The 27,367-nt window shown below is 45.8% G+C and overlaps 1 protein-coding gene across 2 annotated transcripts in view; it reads right to left on the bottom strand.

The window, feature by feature from the left end:
- Nucleotides 1-1,478: 1,478 nt before the first annotated feature.
- The window catches only part of RAB3GAP1 (RAB3 GTPase activating protein catalytic subunit 1), a 110,164-nt gene continuing 84,275 nt past the window's right edge, over nt 1,479-27,367 (bottom strand). Inside the window, exons 18-25 of one of the 2 annotated variants that reach the window (XM_056533222.1) lie at nt 19,935-20,072; nt 13,952-14,179; nt 11,304-11,400; nt 11,109-11,212; nt 10,901-11,016; nt 8,635-8,737; nt 5,825-5,845; nt 1,479-3,812 (exon numbers count right to left, since the gene is read on the bottom strand). In XM_056533222.1, coding sequence (XP_056389197.1) covers nt 3,576-3,812; nt 5,825-5,845; nt 8,635-8,737; nt 10,901-11,016; nt 11,109-11,212; nt 11,304-11,400; nt 13,952-14,179; nt 19,935-20,072 — 1,044 coding nt within the window. In that variant the 3' untranslated portion in view covers nt 1,479-3,575. The remainder of the gene's footprint in view (nt 3,813-5,824; nt 5,846-8,634; nt 8,738-10,900; nt 11,017-11,108; nt 11,213-11,303; nt 11,401-13,951; nt 14,180-19,934; nt 20,073-27,367) is intronic. The other variant, XM_056533223.1, reaches the window with a different exon arrangement.

Below are 27,367 nucleotides of genomic sequence, written 5' to 3'. Positions count from 1 at the left end.
GACGTGATGGCGGCGATGGAGACCGAGGATGCCGGGGAAGCAGAGGCCTTGCCGGAGCGTCAGGGACACCCCGGGTACGCAGCGACAGCGATGAAAGGCGGCATCCGGAGCGGCGGGGACACATGAGTATAACCTCCAATACCAGTGGTCTTCAACCTGCGGACCTCCAGATGTTGCAAAACTACAACTCCCAGCATGCTGAGTGGTGTTGTTTTGCAACATCTGGAGGTCCGCAGGTTGTAGACCGCTGTCCTATACTTTACATTGCACGGATCCATCAACATACGATGGTTTCAACAAACGATGGTCCATTTAGAACGGATTACCATGGTATGTTGAGGGACCACTGTAGTCTTTAGCAATAAATCCAGGTTCTGTTTGGAATCCGATGATTAGTGGATGCAGACACTGAGGCCTTGAGTTGAGCACTTCAATCCTGCTTATGCTGTGGTGCAAGGTATTGCCCCAACCGCTGGTGTGATGATGTGGTCACCCGTAGTAGTGATATGAGGGACAGTAACAGCTCAGCACTATGTGCAGGACATCCTGTGGCCACGTGTCGCCTCTTATGGCTTCAGCAGGAGAATGATCGATCACACAGAGGAAGGGTTTACAGGAATGTCTCCACCAGACTGCAGCACTTCCTTGGTTACCTGGTCACCACATTAATCTTATGCAGGCAAGAGGCGACCAAAAGGGTACTACAGTCTCCTTTATTGTGCTACAGTTTTCGCTAACAAACTTATCCTTCTAATCACTTACATAATTACATTCACACAAAGTTCCATTTCATCCCAACAATTTCTCCTTGGTGTTTTTTTTTCGTAATGATTGTACAAAGGATACATTAGAGCTCTAGCCTTTTTTTTTTTTGTTGCTATTTAAAAGGGGTTCTCCAACATGAGGTGACTTTACTACTTAACTGTCAGCCAGTAATGGACATGCTTACCAAGGATCTGTGCTTGTGTTGGTGGTAAATGGCCGTGTCCTGTGTCCCCCTAATCACGCTGCTGGCTTGTTTATGTGAACTGGCTATTTTCTGCACCCTCCCTCCAACTACAATTCCCAGGATCTCTTGTTTATAGGTGGGAGGTGACTATATCCCTCCTACACATCAGCCACCCCTCTGAAGGGACAGATGTTACAGAACTACAACTCCCAGCATGCCTGGGCAGTCTAGGCATGCTGAGAGTTGTAGTTTGGCAACATCTGGAGGGCTACCGTTTGGGCACCACTGTAATAGTGGTCTGTATTAGCGGCGGGGACCAGAATTCCCACGGGCGTATCCATACGCCCTATGTCCTTAAGGACTCGGGATGCCGGGCGTATGCATACGCCCTACGTCCTGAACAGGTTAAGGTAAAAAGGAGTGCTAGTGTATGAAGGTGTCAGGAGGGATAAGTGTTAGCTAAATCAGCATTCATACAGTAGATATCTGAAGTTAATGGACACTGAAGGAGACACAGAGAAAAGATCAGTTACTGAGAAATGTTTATTTTGCAGACAAATTAAATACAATGAATGTTCAACATAATACGGAACCAAAGCGTAAAGTCTGGAGACTGAACAGTGACAGATACACGGGACCTGGCGAATTCTCACTGCTGCAAAGCTACACATGTCAACCGTATGTCAGGTGGGTCCGGATCAGGTCAATGTACTGAATATGTAGGGAAAAGGGAGCGGAGCAATTAGTGCCCCAATTCCAGTTGAATATCCAAATTTTGCTCCACTGGAGCAACAATGAAGGGGCCAATACATAAAGCATCTACCTTCCCCCATAACATTACGACCCAATACTTGACCTCTGCAGTGTAACTGTGGACCCCCCCGAACCCTGTATCACGGCACTGGAGCGACCTTTGTATAGTGACATGACATAATAATATTTATATAGCGCATACAGATTCTGCAGCGCTGTACACATAAAGGACATCAAAAAACCTGAGCGCTTCACCCCGATAAAGCCGTCCTGGACAGTGTGAGTGCTGCACCAGACCATGCACTGTAATGACCAACAAGCGCGCTGCACCCTAATACACAGACGCTAACTGCAATATCCCAGGATTTGACCTCTTTGCAGCGATATCGGCCTCAATCTCTCACCGATGGTCCATATGTTCACACTGAGGAATTCACGAGGAATCATTTCGGCTAGGAAATCAAGCGGAATTTCCATGTGGAATGAAGGAGGAGGCTAATTCTACTTTTCTGAATTCCACATGAAAACGATGTTGGGCGGAAGTTTTTATTTTTTTTTTACCATTGACTTCTATTTAATTCTGCTTGCGGATTCCGCACGAAGAATGAACATGTTCTTTCTTCAAGTGGAACTGAATTCAGTGTGAACTGAGAAGCGGAAAATACATTGACGTGAATTGAAAATCAATTGCTGAATAATTTCGAGGTGAAAAAGCTAGCGGAATTATGGAGGAAATTCCTCTTGAATTCCTCAGTGTGAAAATACCCTTAGGCTGGGTTCACGCTGTGGAATTTCTGGGCATAATTTCTGCCAGAGATCGAGCCGTCGGCACTAGGACCGTGCGGACTACATTGCTGTCCCAATAGATGGCAATGCATTTCTGAGCAGATCTCCCAAAATATCCACCTAGAAATGCATTGCCGTCTATGGGGGGGAAGCAATGCAGTCTGCTCGGTCCTAGCGCAGCTGGCAGAAATTCTGCAGTGTGAACTCAGCCTTAAAGGAGTTATAGAAAAACAGCTAATTTCCCCCCCAAAAAAACGCCATGTCTATTCCCAGGTTGTGCGCGGTATTACAGCTTGCCTACATTTACTTCAATGGAACTGAGCTGCCATACCACACACAACCTGAGGACAGATGTGGTGCTGTTTTTGGAAGAAATCAGCTCAGTTTTTCTAATCCTGGATAACCCTACTACAGTGGACCTCCACAGCTTTTGCAAAACTACCATCAAAAACGGCTGTCCGGGCATGCTGGGAGTGGTAGTTTTGCAACAACTGGAGGTCTACATTTTAGGGTGTAAAATATATATATATATATATATAACCCTAGGATCTCAGGAGACAGCTGGTGGCACAGGCCCCGCTGGCTCGCAGAGGCCACATCATGGGGTATAAGGATACTTGTCAAATACTTCTAAAAATCTATAGAAGCCAAATTGATAGAATCCAACCCCAAAAACAGAAATCTCTTGTTCCTGGTATTGATTTATTTTGGCAAAGGACATAGGGAGAAGCGAACATTTACATAATGGTCACTGATCTCCATGTAGAAGTGTAGGCAGTAACCAAATGTGGATGGGCACTGAGACTTCATTGGTGTCTGCAGAGCATCGCTCCACTATTCCCATAAATAAGGGGACTGCAATCAACTGCTTCAATATTAACAAGGACCAGATCTCCATAAAATGGCTTCATCACATACTGCAGATAAAACCCCTCAGGTTTAAGGGTGCGTAAATGGGAGGTACAGCCATGAAGTGGATTACGGTGACCTTGCGAAGAAGCAGAGGTGTCACCATCGCCAGACCGGGAATAAACGCCCTGCAGGTATCTACGGAGGAGGACCCAGCGAGCGTAGGGATCAGAAGACTTTAGAAGAAGGAGGTGTCTGAGGAGAAAGCTCCAGCGAGTCTGAAGTCCTCCTTGGTGAGGACGCTGTACATGCGCTGGGGCAGGGCCTTGGAATACGGGGCGGGTCTGGGGACGGTGGTGCGCAGGATGACTTCTCGGCCAGCGGGCGGAGGGAAGTCCATTCCGGAGAGCAGCTTCTTGTCATCTGACGTACTGGACCTCTTGGGTTCTTCTTCCAAAGGGGCCATCGTTGGGACCTTAAAACAAAAAGAACAACGTTCAGAAAGCACAAAGAAATGCCCAAAATGAGGGCAGAGCCCCAGGCAGGACGAGTATAATCACTGGGTGACTGTATCCAAACACTGAACAGAAAGGATCATGAATGGTCAACACTCAAGAGGGGTACAGCTGGGGAGTTGGGATCTACATGTGTGTTGCGATGAAATGCACCGTGTGTGTTGAAGACATCCAGATGGGTATTACAGCTCACCGCCATTTGCTTAAAGCAGTGTTTCCCAAACAGGGCGTCTCCAGCTGTTGCAATACTACAACTCCCAGCATGCCTGGCCAGCCAAAGGGTGCCTGCATCCCGGTTGGGAAACACAGATTTAAAGGGCTTTTCCGAGACAAATATCCATGGCCTATGGATGGATGGGACACATCTCTCACTGAAGTGCCTGTTGCCCCAACAATCAAACATTTATGTCCCATAAATAAATTTAAAAGAAAATTGAAGAGTACCTGTCATGATCTTGTTAAATTTTATAATCCTCCCAGTTCTCTGCCCCCATCATGATAAACCACCCTCTGCCTTTATTTTTATTATTTTTTAGTTTTCTACCTTGATATTGCTCTGTATTTTCTGCTCAGTCTCAGTTTCACAGACTGGGAAGGGGCGTTCCCCAGCAGGCGTGACATCATCTGAAGCCATACAGGGGAGAACTTCCTCCCTCACTCTGCTACACACAACCCAGAGCAGTTCAGTGTGAGATGAGCTATGATTGGCTAAGCCTGTCCCCCCAGCTCTCTGAACTCTACTGTACACTCTATACACCATGCTGAGCTGTGAGATGAGTTATGATTGACTAAGGTTGCACACCCCCTCAGCTCCCTGAACTCTACTGTACACTCTTATACAGTGTTCAATAAGGAAGGATAGCACCGGCACCTCCACTCCTAGTAATCCCACTGGTCACTCAGATTAGTTGCCAGACTTCACAATGCCATACAAAGAAAGGGATAACTGTTCAATGAAGAAATACAGTAGCCAGCATTCACCATCTAGGAGTCTTTATTGCAGGATACGGTGCATCGACATATGGTCAGCGAGCAGGGTGGAGAGGATAGGGGTCTCGGAACAGCACTGTTTCGCGCGCGAAACAGTGCTGTCCCATGACCCCTATCCTCTCTACCCTGCCCGCTGAACATATGTCGATGCACCGTATCCTGCAATAAAGACCCCTGGATGGTGAGTGCTGGCTACTGTATTTCTTCATTGAACACTCTATACACTGTGCTGAGCTGTGAGATGGGCTGTGATTGGCTAAGACCACACACATCCCCCTCAGCTCTCTGAACTCTATTGTACATTTTTATCTCCCAGCTGAGGTCCTGCCTGCATTTCCTGACCTTTGTCTCTGCCAGGCTGCTGCAGGACACCATCTGCAAGCAGGAATGCAGGCCAGAAGGAGGACCCCTAGGGGCCAAACATTTAGGGGTTAATTTAACACAAAGTGTAATTAAGAAGTATATTAGAAAGGTAATTTAAATTGGCTAATCTAGAACATATTAATTTTTATTACTAATGGTAAATACTTTTTAAAAACAAACAAATAACCATTAATGTTCCAATCCGAAGAACGGCCATAAATGTTCTAATCCCAGAAATCTCCTTTAAGCAGACGGCCAGGTGACTAGAACTTCCATTTATAGTCAGCAATGGTGGTACTCATAATACAGTTGTTTGGGATACATGGTCAATGGCCCGGCAGGGGAGTTCTACTTTAATATTGAGTGGTGGTTACTGGTTCTGGTGATTAATACAAAGTGCCTGCTCCTCGGGGGCGGGGCATTGTTTGGTGGAGTTTCATCATGTCCTTTTATGACCATATTACATCGTGTTAGGGTGGAGCTGGTTAGTAAGTGTTAGTGAGAAGCATAACAGGTGACGAACCCAGGGGGCGGGGGTGTTAAGTCTGTACTCCCCTCCTCCGCTCATTTACACACAAGTCATGGGGTGAGGAAATGAGGTAGAAATTCTGGATGTTACCTCATCAGAAGATTCAGTCAGCTTGAGAAAGGAAATCGTGGTAAGAGATAGAAACACAGTCAAGCCTAGGATGGCTACGAGAGGTTAGACAAACAGTTTAGTACATGCAGCATGACATTACGCACACACGTATGGACATGGATACATTTACGTGCGAGACGTAGGAGACGCCACAATGATTTGGGGGGGGGGGGGGGGGGGTGACGGCCATTCATTACAGGCTTAATGTTAGTTTGAATATTTTGTGTTTTAAAGCAGCTAAAAAATATAATACATTAATAAAGGATCATTGTGGTACCACAACTCCCAGCCTGCTATGCCAAAGGGTCCAACAGTGTAAGTATGGCAGAGTTCTTCACGATGGGAGTTGTAGTTGTGCCACAGGTTGGAGAATATTGCTTTTAAGGCAGTGTTTCCCAATCAGGGTGCCTTCAGCTGTTGCAAAACTACAATAATATGCCTCCAGCTGTTGCAAAACTACAACTCCCAGGGTGCCTTCAGCTGTTGCAAAACTACAGCAGGTTGCAAAACTACAATAGTATGCCTCCAGCTGTTGCAAAACTACAACTCCCAGCATGCCCGGACAGCCGTTGGCTGTCCGGGCATGCAGAGAGTTGTAGTTTTGCAACAGCTGAAGACATACTATTGTAGTTTTGCAACAGCTGGAGGCATACTAGTTGGGAAACAGTGCTTTAGGGTAATCATTTTCAGGAAGCCGTTTCATCTGGTGGCGGGTTGCACCACTGTTTTACAAGACCGATGCTATGCTGAGTTGATGTGATGTCATTGTGATGACATCACATCTACAGGACAAACACCACGTCCTAAAAATCAGGTTCCACGTGCTACCACGCTGCCCCAAGCACGCATGCCCGTCCCTGCTGTGTTTGGCGAAAACTGACATCATCGCAGGCAAAAGCAATTGACGGCCATTCTGCTCATCGTGCTTTTCCTGACAGCGCTGCTCTTGCCCACCTAGGGCTAAATGCAGTTAGGGGCAGCAGTGTATAGAGTTAGGGTCCGGAGTTACACTTTAGGGGAGGGTGAGGTTTAGTGTTTGGTTAAAATTTACAGTTAGGGTTTATGTTTAGGGTGGTGTGTTAGGAGAAGTAAACAGTCCCCTAACCTTAAAGGGGTACTCCATTGTTTTTGTTTTTTTTAATTTAATTTTTTTAAATCAACTGGTGCCAGTAAATCACTTCCATTTAAAAAAAAAAAATCTTAATCCTTCCAGTACTTTTTAGGGGCTGTATACTAGAGGAAATGCTTTTCTTTTTGGATTTCTCTTCTGTCATGACCACAGTGCTCTCTGCTGACACCTCTTCTGTCCATTTTAGGAACTGTCCAGAGAAGTATATGTTTGCTATGGGGATTTTCTCCTGCTCTGGACAGTTCCTAAAATGGACAGAGGTGTCAGCAGAGAGCACTGTGGTCGTGACAGAAGAGAAATCTAAAAAGAAAAGAATATCCTCTGTAGTTTATAGCCCCCTAATAAGTACTGGAAGGATTAAGATTTTTTTTTTTAATAGAAGTAATTTACAAATCTGTTTAACTTTATGGCACCTGTTCATTTGAAAAAAAAAAAAAAAAAAAAAGATTCCACCGGAGTAGTCCTTTAACTTATACATTCCCCACACACCAAGTGCTTTTAGCACTAGGTAGGCAAGTGCAGCACCGTCAGGAGAAGCACGATGAGCAGAACGGCCATCGATTGCTTCTGCCTGCGATGATTTATGGTGAAAATGATAAATTTTTGTTGAATACAGCGGGCAGGGCATGTGTTTGTTTGCGGCTGCACAGTATCACATGTGACCAATTTTCTGATGGGGTGCTTTCAAGTGCTCTAGAAAAGATAAATACAGTCCTAGGAGAACTCAGACTGTCATCTTAGACTTTTCCGTGCATCCGAGCACTTTTAAAGCGGATTTATGCAGAATTATGCAGACTAAAGCAATCAACAGCCGGGCTGTCAGTTTCAGCCATATTTAAAAGAGAAGTCTCATGTAGGACAATGTATCCCCTATCCCTTAAGTGTCTGATCCAGGGGGTACGGCTCTCTCGCTCTCCTTGCGCACAGAGCAGGTGTCGGCACACGCCCTCTATTCATCTCTATGGGAGAGACAGAGATACACGAGCACTGTACTCCTGTATTCGTGTCAGGAGTGTCCTATGGATAGGGGATAAATTGTCCTACATGGGACTTCTCCTTTAATGTAAGTTTGCTCATCTCTTATTCCCATGTTCTGAAGGAACCAACTACTACACCTCTCCATTACTTCTGCATTCCACCACTTTTCCATAAGGTTCTGCCAACAATCCTCTTTTTATTGGGACCGTCAGATCCTCATTGGAGAAATAAGGACCCAATGGGTTTTATTTTTTCCGGTCTGACCCTTGAGATTCCCCTGTGGAGATAAGCGTCATCTTGGGCTGCTGCTCATACATGGAGAAGTTTGTAGATAAGACCCATCCATTCATATAAATACTATCCATACGATACGTGGATACAAAACTACCAGGTTTTTTTTTTATTCCGCATATTTCTCCGTACGGGAAGGATCCTGTGTGCGAATGTGAGACAAAAGCCGCTGCATATTTATTGCTCCTCGACGTCTACTACAAGAGGCGAATGTGGGTGCGCGGCCCCGCGGTGCAAGATAATGAGAGGACATTAATCAAAGCCGGGGAACAAGGCAGCAGCGTCCTTATCTCCCTTCATGTCAGGATAGAACGTACAGCGGGGAGACGCGTCCTGTAATAAGAGCAATGTTATTAAACAGATCGACTGTAAGCAATGACGCCGGACTCACCCGCTGAGCGCTGACAAACATCTTGTGGACAATGGTCCCGGCCGGACCTCTGCACGCTCCGATGATGGGAACCTCAGGCTGCTCCAGAAGACAACTCACAAACCTGCCACAGAGAGGAGATGGACACATCAGAGAGGCTGGGGATCAAAATCACCACTCAAGGCAGTGTATTCCAATTAGGGTGACTCCAGCTGTTGCAAAACTGCAACTCCCAGCATGTCCAGCCAGCCAAAGTGTGCACATACCCTTAGTACTGGGAGGATCTGCATCATCTTAAAGGAAAACGGTCAGCTTTCTCCCCCCCCCCCCCCCCTCACTAACCAGTGGTACTGGCTGGTAGTGCGGGGGGCGCTGATCAATTTGTTGCTTACCGTGCCCGGATCCGCCGCGCCGTTCAGCCGTAATCTTGTATTTTCTGTATATGCTAATTAGGTGCTAACTTGCACTAGCCGGGCTAACTGGCACTCTGACATCAGCGTTTGTGGCCGCAGCGCCGCCCAGCTCATCAATATTCCTCTCCTCTCTCCATTACAGAGCGGGGAGAATAGGGAGGGGAGGAATATTAATGAGCTGGGCGGCGCTGCGGCCACAAACGCTGATGTCAGAGTGCCAGTTAGCACCCAATTAGCATATACCAAAGATTACGGCCGAACGGCGCGGCGAATCCGGGCATGGTAAGCTTCAAATTGATCAGCGCCCCCCCGCACTACCAGCCAGTACCACTGGTTAGTGAGGGGGGAGAAAGCTGACAGTTTTCCTTTCAATGGGCGATGTCATTTGCAAAAACTTTTTATATAATGTAGAAAATTACATTATATGTAGATTTGTAATATATACACATTTTTTAACCAATGTATATTAGGTATAAAAATTCTGTCTTGTCCCTGCAGCTATTGCCTCTGTGTCTGTGCAGAGACAAAGTACAGGAAGTGTGGGTGGACAAGCAGGGATCTGTGACACGCCTCTGACTCACACAGCAGGCTGATTGACAAGCCAGGAGGGTGCACAGAGCCCTGCTTGTCCTCATTAATCAGAGCCCTGCTTGTCCTCAGTGTACAGAGTCCTGCTTGTCGTCAGTGTACAGAGCCCCGCTTGTCCTCAGTGTACAGAGCCCAGCTTGTCCTCAGTGTGCAGAGCCCTGCTTGTCCTCAGTGGACAGAGCCCTGCTTGTCCTCAGTGTACAGAGTCCTGCTTGTCGTCAGTGTACAGAGTCCTGCATGTCGTCAGTGTACAGAGCCCCGCTTGTCCTCAGTGTACAGAGCCCCGCTTGTCCTCAGTGTACAGAGCCCCGCTTGTCCTCAGTGTACAGAGCCCCGCTTGTCCTCAGTGTACAGAGCCCCGCTTGTCCTCAGTGTACAGAGCCCCGCTTGTCCTCAGTGTACAGAGTCCTGCTTGTCCTCAGTGTACAGAGCCCCGCTTGTCCTCAGTGTACACAGCCCTGCTTGTCCTCAGTGTACACAGCCCCGCTTGTCCTCGGTGTACAGAGCCCCGCTTGTCCTCAGTGTACAGAGTCCTGCCTGTCCTCGGTGTACAGAGCCCCGCTTGTCCTCAGTGTACAGAGTCCTACCTGTCCTCGGTGTACAGAGCCCTGCTTGTCCTCAGTGTACAGAGTCCTGCCTGTCCTCGGTGTACAGAGCCCTGCTTGTCCTCAGTGTACAGAGTCCTGCCTGTCCTCGGTGTACAGAGTCCTGCCTGTCCTCGGTGTACAGAGTCCTGCCTGTCCTCGGTGTACAGAGTCCTGCCTGTCCTCAGTGTACAGAGCCCCGCTTGTCCTCAGTGTACATAGCCCCGCTTGTCCTCAGTGTACAGAGCCCCGCTTGTCCTCAGTGTACATAGACCCGCTTGTCCTCAGTGTACAGAGTCCTGCTTGTCCTCAGTGTACAGAGCCCTGCTTGTCCTCAGTGTACAGAGCCCTGCTTGTCCTCAGTGTACAGAGCCCTGCTTGTCCTCAGTGTACAGAGCCCTGCTTGTCCTCAGTGTACAGAGCCCTGCTTGTCCTCAGTGTACAGAGCACTGCTTGTCCTCAGTGTACAGAGCACTGCTTGTCCTCAGTGTATAGAGCCCCGCTTGTGCTCGGTGTACAGAGCCCCGCTTGTCCTCAGTGTACAGACCCCCGATTGTCCCGCCCACACTGCCTGTATTTTTTCTTCATACAGAGGCACTCAGGCGCTGCAGGGACAAGACAGAATTTTTGACAGGTACACTTTACCCATTGCAGATACAATTCCGTCACTTTCCCCCATTAATGTGAATGTATAGTAAATACTTCTCCAGATCTTCCTTCTCTTCTGCATTTTCACATCGATCGGTCCCAAACTTTGCCTTCAGTGACCGTGCTCTGGCGATGGCGGCCTCCACAATAATAATCTGGTTGATGATTTCCTGAGGAAAAATATATATATAGAAACATCACATATGAACCAGACAAGATCTTACAAGACTCGTCTACCTTGACAAGGGTCCCGGTCACCCACCTCCAGCTTCTTGTCTTCCGGGCCAGGGAAGCGGAGCACTTTACTGGAATGAGAGACGATGCGTTTTATCGATGACTTTACCGAAGGAATATCTTCTATTGATTCTGAAGAAAGAAGAGAAAATGCGAGTACAACCACCACCATCATCAATACGGGATACCATGTCGCACCTTACAGGGAAGGGGTTACAGTCACCTTCTTCTTTAAGTTTAAGGAGAGCAGCATGGAGGACACATGGGAGAAGATGCCGGGTCAGATCTGCAGGCTTTTGGACGGCCAAGTAATGGAGAACCTAAAGTGTAAAAGAATAGTTAGAGGATGTAGAAAAATATACAAAATAGAATGTACTTGACTATATATATGACTGTACAATGTGAATAGCATCCTAAGCTGGCCATAGGCCCACAATGGGATCAGCAGCAGTAAAGCCATCATCATCATCTTCATCATCTTAGCCCTATGTGAGACCCATCTAAAAGGCCCTTTCCTGTACAGTAATAAGGTGAAAACCATTTTACAATATCTTATTTCTATACAGAGATATGACCATTTAAAGTTACAGGCCCAAAGCCTGAGGCTGCACCACTGACACATCCTGATGACATGTCCTCCTCCTCCCTTCTATACCATACAGTGTTGCCATGGAGATCTTGGAGATTCAAATAATGAAATGCATCAATTCCAGAGCTGACAAATCAGAACAGGAAATATCTGACTCTCTCAGTAGTGCAGCCTCTGGGCTTTGGGCCTGTAAATTCAAGTGATCATAACTTAGAGTAGGAGTGAGATATGAAAAAATGGTTTTCACCGTTTTAATGTTCAGAAAATGGTCTTTTTTTATTTTATTCTGGTGGGTCTTCTTTAATTTGATGAAGAATTTTGGTAGGTAAATATTACACCAGAGCCATCTTTACTCTGGTTCAATATTCAGTCAAAAGAGCTATGGAAATTTGCTAGAAAAGACTTCAGCTTACAATACTGCAGTATTTTCCAAACAGTGTGTCTCCAGCTGTTGCAAAACTACAACTCCCAGCATGCCCGGACAGCCGTTGGCTGTCCGGGCATGCTGGGAGTTGTAGTTTTGCAACAGCTGGAGACACACTGTTTGGAAAATACTGCAGTACATCAATAATGGATCCGTTTTGAATTGGATCTCCTTGATTTATATGACATTAAGTAAGGAAAGTTTTTCAGTTTTGATCCTTATTACATTATGATGCATCATTATACGAGTTCTCCACATGGCGCCAATCTGGTGGCCAACTTTACGATTACCTGATGAGGAGGAGGTGAGGTTTATGTAAAGAACAGGGCCGCAGAATAAGCACCTGCATAATACCTCTTCATTCTCCTTCAGTCGCTGCCATGGAAACCAGAGCAGTCGGCTGCATTTACTTAAAGGGGTACTCCGGCCCTAAGACATCTTGTCCCCTATCCAAAGGATAGGGGATAAGATGCCTGATTGTGGGGGTACCACCGCTGGGGACCCCCGCAATCTTTCATACAGCTCCCCGTTATCATCAGCCTCCTGAACGAACATCGCTCCGGGTCTGATGAATCACAATCACGGCTCCGCCCTGTGCGATGTCGCCACCATGCCCCCTCTCATAGGCTTGCATTAAGGGGGCGGAGAGTGAAGTCACATGGGCGGGGCGGAGCGTTGACGTCACAATACTCCGGCCCAGTGATTGTGATTCATCAGACCCGGAGCGATGTTCGCTTCGGAGGCTGATGATAGCGGGGTGCTGCATGAAAGATTGCGGGGGTCCCCGCGATCAGGCATCTTATCCCCTATCCTTTGGATAGAGGATAAGATGTCCTAGGGCCGGAGTACCCCTTTAAGTACCTTTTATTTATGGCATTAAAAAATAAACTAGAAATAAAAAATAATGGAGACGGTGGAATCTGAATGCTAAACCGGGATCGCAGGAGTCTCTATCGCTTCCCTCTTCGTGGCCACTAATATCCACTTATCCTGTACTGATCCTGAGTTATATCCTGTATTATACTCCAGAGCTGTACTCACTATTCTGCTGGTGAGGTCACTGTGTATATACATTACATTACTTATCCTGTACTGATCCTGAGTTATATCCTGTATTATACTCCAGAGCTGTACTCACTATTCTGCTGGTGAGGTCACTGTGTATATACATTACATTACTTATCCTGTACTGATCCTGAGTTATATCCTGTATTATACTCCAGAGCTGTACTCACTATTCTGGTGGTGAGGTCACTGTGTACATACATTACATTACTTATCCTGTACTGATCCTGAGTTATATCCTGTATTATACTCCAGAGCTGTACTCACTATTCTGCTGGTGAGGTCACTGTGTACATACATTACATTACTTATCCTGTACTGATCCTGAGTTATATCCTGTATTATACTCCAGAGCTGTACTCACTATTCTGCTGGCGAGGTCACTGTGTACATACATTACATTATTTATCCTGTACTGATCCTGAGTTATATCCTGTATTATACTCCAGAGCTGTACTCACTATTCTGCTGGTGGGGTCACTGTGTACATACATTACATTACTTATCCTGTACTGATCCTGAGTTATATCCTGTATTATACTCCAGAGCTGTACTCACTATTCTGCTGGTGGGGTCACTGTGTACATACATTACATTACTTATCCTGTACTGATCCTGAGTTATATCCTGTATTATACTCCAGAGCTGTACTCACTATTCTGCTGGCGAGGTCACTGTGTACATACATTACATTATTTATCCTGTACTGATCCTGAGTTATATCCTGTATAACCTGAATTGAAACAAAGGATGAACTGCCCCTTTAACAGAAACCAGACATTCATCTTCTCACCTTTTCCGCCTCCTTAGTGTCATCGAATAATCGGCGCTGACGGCGGACGGGCGTTGATTTGGCCGTCTCCCAGGCCTCCACCCACATGTTATTGGGGATCTTCATCCTGGCGCTCAGTTCCCCTTTGATGACTTTGTTGCCGCTTTCATCCAATGCTTCCTCCTCAATGTAATCCCGCGGGGAGTACCACCTTACGAAGTCCTCCAGACAACAGCCGGGGTTGGCAGCCTACGGAGGAGCAGCCATACAAGTCACTGGGAGCTGTAAATTACATATGTATAGTATATATGGGTGATCTCTATGGGGGGCCATCAGTGTTACCCAACCAGTGTGTCTCCAGCTGTTGCAAAACTACAACTCCCAGCATGCCCGGACAGCCAACGGCTGTCCGGGCATGCTGGGAGTTGTAGTTTTGCAACAGCTGGAGGACCACCGAATGGAAAACACTGGAGTATGTGCATCATGAAAACCATTGTGTGCTGCTAAATTTCTTTGTTACAATTAATTTACAATCCCCCGACACCTCTTTCCTCACATCACCATCAGGAAGCTCCTGACTTTTCGTAAATAGTAATAATAATAAAATGTATAATATTAATATAATAAATAATAATTATAATAATAATATAATAAATAATAATAACAATATAATGAATAATAATATAATTAATAATAATAATAATGTCATAAATAATAATTATAATAATATAATAAATAATTATAATAATATTAATATACTAAATAATATAATAAGAATAATAATTGTAATAATATAATAAATAACATAAGAATAATAATTAGAATATTCTGATAACCTAACACTGCTCACAGCAGAGGGTTTGTTGCAATTGCATCCAGTGTAGATGATTTTATGTGAACTAAACCCATCAGCAAAAAGATTTCTCTCTGCTGATGTTTTCTCTCTGCTGATGTTTTGCTACAATGTATCAGTCGGAAGTTAGGGTCTATTTAGCTCACAGAGGATTTTCTAGACTGGATAGGACCCTGGGACACTTCCAGCTGGGAATAGGACTAGGCCTGTATGTTTTTTTTTTTTAAACTAGTAAATGTCAACAGTAAAGGTTCTATTCATTGACAGCAAGCGGAGAATAAAAAAAAAAAAGGAGTAGGAAGTGATAGGTGTCTTATAATAGATGGAGGGGATACGCTGACGATCATTGTCCCAATCTTAGTATAGACGTTGATGGTAGAGTCCTGACCTCTATGACACACATTAAAGAAGCACTCCGGGAAATTTTTGTCCTTGCTTATTTAGTGCGGCTTAGGATATCATTAGAGAAAAGTGTAGAGGTTCTTGTGCATGCCTCGCGCTTACCTGTTTTAAGTGAAGTGGCAAGAATGTTTTTTTTTTTTAGCCATTTTTGATTGCAATTTCATCCCTGAAATGACTTGATACTGCAGCCTATATTTATTTCCAATGGATCTCCCGGTTTGGAGTGTGGTGTTTGATCATTGTACTTGGTCATTCTATGTCGGAACACAGCCTCAAGGGAGGTGTATAACTGCGATCCCATAGAGATAGCAGCAGTATACAGATAGAGCCGGGATGGGAAGTGTATAACTGCTATATATGCTGACCCCATAAAGATAGCAGTAGTAGTATACAGACAGAGCTGGAAGCTGCAGTGGAGGTGTATAGCAACTATATATATATATATATATATATATATATATATATATATATGTGTATAACTACTATATATCCTGATCCCATAGAGATAGCAGCAGTATACAGATAAAGCTTAAGGGAGGGGGGGGGTGTATAACTACTATATATCCTGATCCCATATAGATTGCAGCAGTATACAGCTAGAGCTGGAGGGGAGGTGTATTTCTAATATATTTCCTGATTCCATAGAGATAGCAGCAGCAGTATACAGATAGAGCTGAGGGGAGGTATGTAACTACTAGATATTCTGGTCCCATAGAGATAGCAGCAGCAGTATACAGATAGAGCTGCGGGGAGGTATATAACTACTAGATATTCTGGTCCCATAGAGATAGCAGCAGCAGTATACAGGTAGAGCTGAGGGGAGGTATGTAACTACTTGATATTCAGGTTCCATAGAGATAGTAGCAGCAGTATACAGATAGAGGGAGAAGGAGAGGGGTCTGGGAGCTAGAAGAAGGGATCTGGTAGGTGATGATGTCATTCTGTAGTTCACAGGAAGTCAGAACCCAGAACTGACATCCTGCTCTGACCTATTAAATGCTGGAAGTTTTAGTGAGTCAGACCGTCGATCACATGACCAAGTTACAGAAATAAAATGCATAGATGCAGCTGCAAGGGAACAAAACAAATGGCGCTGTATGACTAGTGATGGTGAGTGACTGTAAATCACACTATGGGCCATCCAGTATTTGCACAATTTCAGTAAAGATTTACTCACAGTCTAGCAGAGCGGTTTTTTCCTTACGGTAAGTGGAGTTGCAGAGTAGAAGCCTATCACATAATCTGCATCTCCCGGCCATGGCACCACGTTTCCTAGGAACACGGCAGGTGAGCATTAATGCTCCTCCCCCGAAACGTGGTGCCATGGCCGGGAGAAGCAGATTATGTGATAGGCTTCTACTCTGCAACTCCACTTACCGTAAGGAAAAAACCGCTCTGCTAGACTGTGAGTAAATCTTTACTGAAATTGTGCAAATACTGGATGGCCCATAGTGTGATTTACAGTCACTCACCATCACTAGTCATACAGCGCCATTTGTTTTGTTCCCTTGCAGCTGCATCTATGCATTTTATTTCTGTAACTTGGTCATGTGATCGACGGTCTGACTCACTAAAACTTCCAGCATTTAATAGGTCAGAGCAGGATGTCAGTTCTGGGTTCTGACTTCCTGTGAACTACAGAATGACATCATCACCTACCAGATCCCTTCTTCTAGCTCCCAGACCCCTCTCCTTCTCACTTTATCTGTATACTGCTGCTGCTATCTCTATGGGACCAGAATATCTAGTAGTTGCATACCTCCCCTCAGCTCTACCTGTATACTGCTGCTGCTATCTCTATGGGACCAGAATATCTAGTAGTTATATACCTCCCCGCAGCTCTATCTGTATACCGCTGCTGCTATCTCTATGGGACCAGAATATCTAGTAGTTGCATACCTCCCCTCAGCTCTACCTGTATACTGCTGCTGCTATCTCTATGGGACCAGAATATCTAGTAGTTACATACCTCCCCTCAGCTTTATCTGTATACTGCTGCTACTATCTCTATGGGACCAGAATATCTAGTAGTTACATACCTCCCCTAAGCTCTATCTGTATACTGCTGCTACTATCTCTATGGGACCAGAATATCTAGTAGTTACATACCATATTGTGTTATATATGAGGTGACTGTGCATGATATGGGCAAAAGGGGTAGTGGAAAAAAAAAAAAAAATCCATACATCCTAGGAGATTCTGACTTAAAGGGGTACTCTGCTGCTCAGCGTTTGGAACAAACTGTTCGGAACACTGGAGCCGACGCCAGGAGCTCGTGATGTCATAGCCCTGCCCCTCATGATGTCACACCCCGCCCCCTCAATGCAAGTCTATGGGAGGGGGCGTGACTGCCGTCACGCCCCCTCCCATAGACTTGCATTGAGGGGGCGTGGCAGTTAAGTACCCCTTTAATAAAGTAGAGTCCTCTGTTTAGGATCCTTATTTCTTGGCCAGAGAAGAAAGCTGCTACAAAGAGCGTCTCGTACTCTGGAGGACCCATTCTGTCCTGTAATACACCCAACCCACTGATATGAACGGACACTGTGTAATTCCTTACTGTCCCTATAGAGGTGCTGTAGTGAAAGTAAACACTTACAGCCAGCTATACCTACAGATCACCCTAATAACAAGGAGGGATTGATTGTCCAAAGTGGAGAAACCTTTTAAGTGGCAGCGGTTTTAGGAAAGTGTGGTGCCACTTTATCTGTCATAGTAGTTAAAGGGGTACTCTGGTGGCAAACAGTGCCAAAAAGTTAAACAGATTTGTAAATAACTTCTATTTAAAAAAAAAACCTTAATCCTTCCATTACTTATCAGCTGCTGAATACTACAGAGGAAATTCTTTTCTTTTTCGATTTCTTTTCTGTCTGTCCACAGTGCTCTCTGCTGACCCCTCTGTCCATGTCAGGAACTGTCCATAGCAGCATAGGTTTGCTATGGGGATTTTCTCCTGCTCTGGACAGTTCCTGACATGGACAGAGGTGTCAGCAGAGAGCACAGTGGACAGACAGAAAAGAAATTAAAAAAGAAAATAACTTCCTCTGTAATATACAGCCGCTAATAAGTACTGGAAGGATTAAGATTTTTTTAGTAGAAGTCATTTACAAATCTGTTTAAACTTTCTGGCATCAGTTGATTTAAAAAAAAGTTTTCCACAGGAGTACCCCTTCAACGGATGAGGCCACATGGTGACCAAAGTAGAAGGCTGCATTCTGATTGGGGGGACATTTGGCCTGATCAGCTATTGACTACATATCCTAGGAATAAACCCCCAACATCTATCCTGAGACATCCCCTGTATGCACTCTAATGATACAGTGCCCCCCAGTGGCCAAGGCAGAGATCCACTATAAATTCCAACCTTAGGACATCCAAGGATAGACCTCCCGTCCTCCTGCTTCTGTAAGTGACACTATAGTACTTGACGGTAATAAAGGGGTTCTCCGCCCCTAGACATCTTTTCCCCTAAAAGGGCATAGGAGGTCTGATTGGGGGGGGGGGGGGGGGTGTACGGATGTCACAACCCCTCCATTCATGTACAGTGGTCCCTCAAGTTACAATATTAATTGGTTCCAGGACGACCATTGTATGTTAAAACCATCGTATGTTGAAACCATAACTCTATGGAAACCTGGTAATTGGTTCTGAAGCCCCAAAATGTCATCCAAAAATAGGAAAAAGTGAGGATTAAAGATAAGTAGATAACTAATATAGATAAAGCAAATCCTTACATATAAAAGTAATAAAGATCTGCTGGGAGCTGTAATCACTGTCTATGTCAGTGTTTCCCAGCAAGGGTGCCTCCAGCTGTTGCAAAACTACAACTCCCAGCATGCCCGGACAGACGTTGGCTGTCCAGGCATGCTGGGATTTGTAGTTTTGCAACAGCTGGAGGCACCCTGGTTGGGAAACACTGGTCTATGTAGAGGACAGGAGCTTCTTCAGGGTCCGATACAGTACACACAGTGTCCCAAATGGAGCCGCCCTTACTTGGTGTCTAAAGGAGCAGCTAACCCTGGCACAGGTAAGGAGTAGTACAGAACATGTAATACCTCCCTGTACTGTAGGGGGCGCTACCAGACACTTGTCAGTGCATACGCTTCAGTAATACAGGTAAAGAGTACAGAACATGTAATACCTCCCTGTACTGTAGGGGGCGCTACCAGACACCAGTCAGTGCATGCACTTCAGCAATACAGGTAAGGAGTACAGAACATGTAATACCTCCCTGTACTGTAGGGGCGCTACCAGACACCAGTCAGTGCATACACTTCAGTAATACAGGTAAAGAGTACATAACATGTAATACCTCCCTGTACTGTAGGGGGCGCTACCAGACACCAGTCAGTGCATACACTTCAGTAATACAGATGTTTTACCAGTAAAATGCCCATTCTGATTGGTCGGTTCTTCCAGCCATTGACCTATCACAGATCTGAACTGTCTGGACATTGTATGTTGAGTCTGGTTTCAAGTTACAATGGTCCAGATTTAAACACTGTATGTTGAAACTATTGTATGTTGAGGCCATTGTAAGTTGAGGGATCACTGTATATGGGAGGGGGTGTGACGGCTGTGGTGGAGCGACAGGGGATAAGATGTCTAGAGGGCATGGTTCCCCTTTAATACTGCCCTGACATACAGTCCTATGTATCTATAATTTATCATTCCGTATATTCTGCACTAAACACATTAAACTTGCATTATATTCCGTCCTCTTGGTAAAAACCGCAGACGCATCAGAAATACCTTGAACGATTCCATGTCTGACAGTAAGCAGGCACTCTGCATCCGGGCCCGGAGGTGCGCCCCTTCTGCGGAGGTTCCCAATTTAGCCAAGACCTCAGACTGTTCCTCCAGCAGGTCTTCTGTCATAGGCGCTGGCTCCTGAAATAGCCGAAATAAGCAGAATGGAGTCATTGCTGCCACAGCACTTTATCCCGTACTCCCGGAGGATTTTTTTTTTTTACGCCTGGTTCCCGAGGCGTTCTGAAAGAAAACTCAAATTAGTCGGCCGCAGGAACCGCGCCATTGTCTCCCGCTAACAAAACCCTCGCTATTGTGACTAATGGATGTCAGAGAGGACGCAGAGACTTCCCAAAAGGGCTTTGACAATCTATGTGACTTGGCTAACACATCTGTGTATGACCTCGGTGTAAATGGAGTCACCCCGACCTTAGGATCAGCAGAACAGCACCCATCACTGCTGTGTACATAGGGAGCGGAACTACGGGTGCTGAAGATACAATATAAAACATAGAGGGGGAACAATAAAAGGTAAAAATCTAATCCCATTGGGCTATAGGCTGCGTCTCCCAACCTGTGGCTCTCAGTGGCAGAACTACAACTCCCATCATGCCCTGAGAGCCTTACCCCAGACAATCAATGCGTTATGTGGGGTAAAAATCTAAGGCTATAGCCTGTGTCTCCCATCCCGTGGCTTTCCAGCAGTTGCAGAACTACAACTCCCATCATGCCCTGACAGCCTTCGGGAGTTGTAGTTCTGCACCTGCTGGAGAGCCACAGGTTGGGGAGATACTGTCTAAAAGCAATTTCTTGATACTGTCTTAAGGTGGACATATATATATTGCAGAACCACAACTCCCATCATGCCCTGTAAGGGCATGATGGGAGTTGTAGTTCTGCAACATCTCCTATCTGCAAAATATATGTCCACCTTAAGAAGGTATCTAGAAATTTCTGGAGTGTTCCTCCTAGACAGTATCTTCCCATCCTGTCGCGCTGAAGCTGTTGCAGAACTACAACTCCCATCATGCCCTGACAGCCTTCGGCTGTCAGGGCATGATGGGAGTTATAGTTCTGCAACTACTGGAGAGCCACAGGATGGGAAGATACTGTTTAAAAAGAATACATTAGATAAATATAATGTTATATATATATATATATATATATATTTATTTATTTTTATTTATTCTTTTTTTATTTGAGCCATTGAAAATTATTGCACTTGCTCTTTCTTTCGCTACAGAAAATTAATTTTTATCACTAACAGCAAGCAGAGATCTCGACTCACTGCTTATCACCTAGACTGAAAACAATTGAAGCAAACCTTCAGCTGTGAAGGGATTCTGCTGTTCAAATTCCGGTGTCCGCATTGCCGTCTATGAGACAGCACATCTCCGAGCGGTCCTAGCGTCGGCATGTCCTGCCGGGGCTCCGCTGTCGGGGCGATGACCGCACGGAAAATCTCTGTGCAGATGTTGCCCTTGTGAACATAGCCTTACCAGAAGTACAGGACGGACAGGCTGCGCGCACCAGGTGGAGGGAGCGGAGACCGGTGCGATATAATAAGGAGCAGTAAGTAAGAAGAATACGCGGATCAGCGCACGTCTCCGAGAAATCAGATTTTACCATAGAAACTGACAAAGTCTTGTGTTTCCACAGCAGCAGTATATATTCTGGGGGAAGAAATGCAAATGTGAGATGGAGAGTTCTAGTTTTGCAGCAGCTGGAGAGAGAGTTGTGGTTTTACAACAGCTAAAAAGAGTGTTTAGAATTCGCTCTCCAGCTGCTGCAAAACTAGAACTCGCTCTCCAGCTGTTGCAAAACTAGAACTCGCTCTCCAGTTGTTGCAAAACTAGAACTCGCTCTCCAGTTGTTGCAAAACTAGAACTCGCTCTCCAGTTGTTGCAAAACTAGAACTCGCTCTCCAGTTGTTGCAAAACTAGAACTCGCTCTCCAGTTGTTGCAAAACTAGAACTCGCTCTCCAGCTGTTGCAAAACTAGAACTCGCTCTCCAGCTGTTGCAAAACTAGAACTGGCTCTCCAGCTGCTGCAAAACTAGAACTCGCTCTCCAGCTGCTGCAAAACTAGAACTCGCTCTCCAGCTGCTGCAAAAACTAGAACTCGCTCTCCAGCTGTGGCAAAACTAGAACTCGCTCTCCAGCTGTTGCAAAACTAAAACTCGCTCTCCAGCTGTTGCAAAACTAAAACTCGCTCTCCAGCTGTTGCAAAACTAAAACTCGCTCTCCAGCAGTTGCAAAACTAAAACTCGCTCTCCAGCTGTTGCAAAACTAGAACTCACTCTCCAGCTGTGGCAAAACTAGAACTCGCTCTCCAGCTGTTGCAAAACTAAAACCCGCTCTCCAGCTGTTGCAAAACTAAAACCCGCTCTCCAGCTGTTGCAAAACTAAAACCCGCTCTCCAGCTGTTGCAAAACTAAAACTCGCTCTCCAGCTGTGGCAAAACTAGAACTCGCTCTCCAGCTGTTGCAAAACTAAAACTCGCTCTCCAGCTGCTGCAAAACTAGAACTCGCTCTCCAGTTGTTGCAAAACAAGAACTCGCTCTCCAGCTGTTGCAAAACTAGAACTCGCTCTCCAGTTGTTGCAAAACTAGAACTCGCTCTCCAGTTGTTGCAAAACTAGAACTCGCTCTCCAGTTGTTGCAAAACTAAAACTCGCTCTCCAGCTGTTGCAAAACTAAAACTCGCTCTCCAGCTGTTGCAAAACTAAAACTCGCTCTCCAGCTGTTGCAAAACTAAAACTCGCTCTCCAGCTGTTGCAAAACTAGAACTCACTCTCCAGCTGTGGCAAAACTAGAACTCACTCTCCAGCTGTTGCAAAACTAAAACCCGCTCTCCAGCTGTTGCAAAACTAAAACCCGCTCTCCAGCTGTTGCAAAACTAAAACTCGCTCTCCAGCTGTGGCAAAACTAGAACTCGCTCTCCAGCTGTTGCAAAACTAAAACCCGCTCTCCAGCTGTTGCAAAACTAAAACCCGCTCTCCAGCTGTTGCAAAACTAAAACTCGCTCTCCAGCTGTTGCAAAACTAAAACTCGCTCTCCAGCTGTGGCAAAACTAGAACTCGCTCTCCAGCTGTTGAAAAACTAGAACTCGCTCTTCAGCTGTTGCAAAACTAGAACTCGCTCTCCAGCTGTTGCAAAGCTAGGACTCGCTCTCCAGCTGCTGCAAAACTAGACCTCTCTCTCCAGCTGCTGCAAAACTAGAACTCGATCTTCGGCTGTTGCAAAACTAGAAATCGCTCTTTGGCTGCTGCAAAACTAGAACTCGCTCTTCAGCTGTTGCAAAACTAGAACTCGCTCTCCAGCTGTTGCAAAACTAGAAATCGCTCTTCAGCTGTTGCAAAACTAGAACTCGCTCTCCAGCTGTTACAAAACTAGAACTCGCTCTCCAGCTGTTGCAAAACTAGAATTTGCTCTCCAGCTGTAGCAAAACTGGAACTCGCTCTCCAGGTGCTGCAAAACTAGAACTCGCTCTCCAGGTGTTGCAAAACAAGAACTCGCTCTCCAGCTGTTGCAAAACTAGAACTCGCTCTCCAGCTGTTGCAAAACTAGAACTCGCTCTCCAGCTGTTGCAAAACTAAAACTTGCTTTACAGCTGTTACCAAATTAGCACTCGTTCTCCAGCTGTTGCAAAACTACAAATGGAGAGCGAGTTCTAGTTTTGCTACAGCAGGAGAGTTGCAGTTTGGGATCAGTACCCTTAAAGCAGTTAAGACGGGCTCTTAAAGGAGTAGTCCAGTGGTGACTCAGTGGTGAACAACTTATCCCCTATCTTAAGGATAGGGGATAAGTTGCAGATCGCGGGGGGTCCGACCGCTGGGGACCCCTGCGATCTTCTGTACGGAGCCCCGACAGCCTGCGGGAAGGGGGCGTGTCGACCTCCGCACGAAGCAGCGGCCGACACGCCCCCTCAATACAACTCTAAAGCAGAGCCGAAGCGCTGCCTTCGGCAATCTCCGGCTCTGCCATTGAGATGTATTGAGGGGGCGTGTCGGCCGCCGCTTCGTGCGGGGGTCGACACCCGCTATCTGGGCTGAGAGCCTGGCCCCCGTATAGAGAGATCGCAGGGGGCCCCAGCGGTCGGACCCCCCGCAATCTCAAACTTATCCCCTATCCTTAGGATAGGGGATAAGTTTTTCACCACTGGACTACCCCTTTAAATATTATGACAATCCTCCTGCATATGCGAGTACGATTCAAATATATATATATATTTTATTTATTTATTTTTTTATTATTATTATTATAATTTTTATTTTAAACTAAAACTCGCTCTCCAGCTGTGGCAAAACTAGAACTCGCTCTCCAGCTGTTGCAAAACTAAAACTCGCTCTCCAGCTGTTGCAAAACTAAAACTCGCTCTCCAGCTGTTGCAAAACTAAAACTCGCTCTCCAGCTGTTGCAAAACTAAAACTCGCTCTCCAGCTGTTGCAAAACTAAAACCCGCTCTCCAGCTGTTGCAAAACTAAAACCCGCTCTCCAGCTGTTGCAAAACTAAAACTCGCTCTCCAGCTGTTGCAAAACTAAAACTCGCTCTCCAGCTGTGGCAAAACTAGAACTCGCTCTCCAGCTGTTGAAAAACTAGAACTCGCTCTTCAGCTGTTGCAAAACTAGAACTCGCTCTCCAGCTGTTGCAAAGCTAGGACTCGCTCTCCAGCTGCTGCAAAACTAGACCTCTCTCTCCAGCTGCTGCAAAACTAGAACTCGATCTTCGGCTGTTGCAAAACTAGAAATCGCTCTTTGGCTGCTGCAAAACTAGAACTCGCTCTTCAGCTGTTGCAAAACTAGAACTCGCTCTCCAGCTGTTGCAAAACTAGAAATCGCTCTTCAGCTGTTGCAAAACTAGAACTCGCTCTCCAGCTGTTACAAAACTAGAACTCGCTCTCCAGCTGTTGCAAAACTAGAATTTGCTCTCCAGCTGTTGCAAAACTGGAACTCGCTCTCCAGGTGCTGCAAAACTAGAACTCGCTCTCCAGATGCTGCAAAACTAGAACTCGCTCTCCAGGTGTTGCAAAACTAGAACTCGCTCTCCAGATGCTGCAAAACTAGAACTCGCTCTCCAGCTGCTGCAAAACTAGAACTCGCTCTCCAGCTGTTGCAAAACAAGAACTCGCTCTTCAGCTGTTGCAAAACAAGAACTCGCTCTTCAGCTGTTGCAAAACAAGAACTCGCTCTCCAGCTGTTGCAAAACTAGAACTCGCTCTCCAGCTGTTGCAAAACTAGAACTCGCTCTCCAGCTGTTGCAAAACTAAAACTTGCTTTACAGCTGTTACCAAATTAGCACTCGTTCTCCAGCTGTTGCAAAACTACAACTGGAGAGCGAGTTCTAGTTTTGCTACAGCAGGAGAGTTGCAGTTTGGGATCAGTACCCTTAAAGCAGTTAAGACGGGCTCTTAATTATTATGACAATTCTCCTGCATGTGCGAGTACGATTCAAATATATATATATATTTTATTTATTTATTTTTTTATTATTATTATTATTATTATTATTTTTTATTTTTTTATTTAAGCCATTGAAAATTATTGCACTTGCTCTTTCTTTCGCTACAGAAAATAAATTTTTATCACTAACAGCAAGCAGAGATCTCGACTCACTGCTTATCACCTAGACTGAAAACAATTGAAGCAAACCTTCAGCTGTGAAGGGATTCTGCTGTTCAAATTCCGCATTGCCGTCTATGAGACAGCGCATCTCCGATCGGTCCTATCATCGGCATGTCCTGCCGGGGCTCCGCTGTCGGGGCGATGACCGCACGGAAATTCTCCGTGCAGATGTTGCCCGTGTGAACATAGCCTTACCAGAAGTACAGGACGGACAGGCTGCGCGCACCAGGTGGAGGGAGCGGAGACCGGTGCGATATAATAAGGAGCAGTAAGTAAGAAGAATACGCGGATCAGCGCACGTCTCCGAGAAATCAGATTTTACCATAGAAACTGAACTCGCTCTCCAGCTGCTGCAAAACTAGAACCCGCTCTCCAGCTGTTGAAAAACTAGAACTCGCTCTCCAGCTGTTGCAAAACTAGAGCTCGCTCTTCAGCTGTTGCAAAACTAGAACTCGCTCTCCAGCTGTTGCAAAACTAGAACTCGCTCTCCAGCTGCTGCAAAGCTAGAACTCGCTCTCCAGCTGCTGCAAAGCTAGAACTCGATCTTCAGCTGTTGCAAAACTAGAACTCGCTCTCCAGCTGTTGCAAAACTAGAACTCGCTCTCCAGCTGTTGCAAAACTAGAACTCGCTCTCCAGCTGCTGCAAAACTAGAACTCGCTCTCCAGCTGCTGCAAAGCTAGAACTCGCTCTCCAGCTGCTGCAAAACTAGAACTCGCTCTCCAGCTGCTGCAAAACTAGAACTCGTTCTTCGGCTGTTGCAAAACTAGAACTCGCTCTCCAGCTGGTGCAAAACTAGAACTCGCTCTCCAGCTGCTGCAAAGCTAGAACTCTCTCTCCAGCTGCTGCAAAACTAGAACTCTCTCTCCAGCTGCTGCAAAACTAGAACTCGATCTTCAGCTGTTGCAAAACTAGAACTCGCTCTTCAGCTGTTGCAAAACTAGAACTCGCTCTTCAGCTGTTGCAAAACTAGAAATCGCTCTTTGGCTGCTGCAAAACTAGAACTCGCTCTCCAGCTGTTGCAAAACTAGAACTCGCTCTTCAGCTGTTGCAAAACTAGAAATCGCTCTTTGGCTGCTGCAAAACTAGAACTCGCTCTTCAGCTGTTGCAATACTAGAACTCGCTCTTCAGCTGTTGCAAAACTAGAACTCGCTCTCCAGCTGTTGAAAAACTAGAAATCGCTCTTCAGCTGTTGAAAAACTAGAACTCGCTCTCCAGCTGTTACAAAACTAAAACTCGCTCTCCAGCTGTTACAAAACTAGAACTCGCTCTCCAGCTGTTACAAAACTAGAACTCGCTCTCCAGCTGTTACAAAACTAGAACTCGCTCTCCAGCTGTTGCAAAACTAGAATTTGCTCTCCAGCTGTTGCAAAACTAGAACTCGCTCTCCAGATGCTGCAAAACTAGAACTCGCTCTCCAGGTGTTGCAAAACTAGAACTCACTCTCCAGCTGTTGCAACACTAGAACTCGCTCTCCAGCTGTTGCAAAACTAGAACTCGCTCTCCAGCTGCTGCAAAACTAGAACTCACTCTCCAGCTGTTGCAACACCTGAACTCGCTCTCCAGCTGTTGCAAAACTAGAACTCGCTCTCCAGCTGTTGCAAAACTAGAACTCGCTCTCCAGCCGCTGCAACACTAGAACTCGCTCTCCAGCCGCTGCAACACTAGAACTCGCTCTCCAGCTGTGGCAAAACTAGAACTCGCTCTCCAGCTGCTGCAAAACTAGAACTCGCTCTCCAGCTGCTGCAAAGCTAGAACTCGCTCTCCAGCTGTTGCAAAACTAAAACTTGCTTTACAGCTGTTACCAAATTAGC

Source organism: Hyla sarda, chromosome 8 (genome assembly GCF_029499605.1).
Source record: "Hyla sarda isolate aHylSar1 chromosome 8, aHylSar1.hap1, whole genome shotgun sequence".
Lineage (NCBI taxonomy): Eukaryota > Metazoa > Chordata > Amphibia > Anura > Hylidae > Hyla > Hyla sarda.
This window is presented reverse-complemented; position numbering and strand designations above follow the sequence as displayed.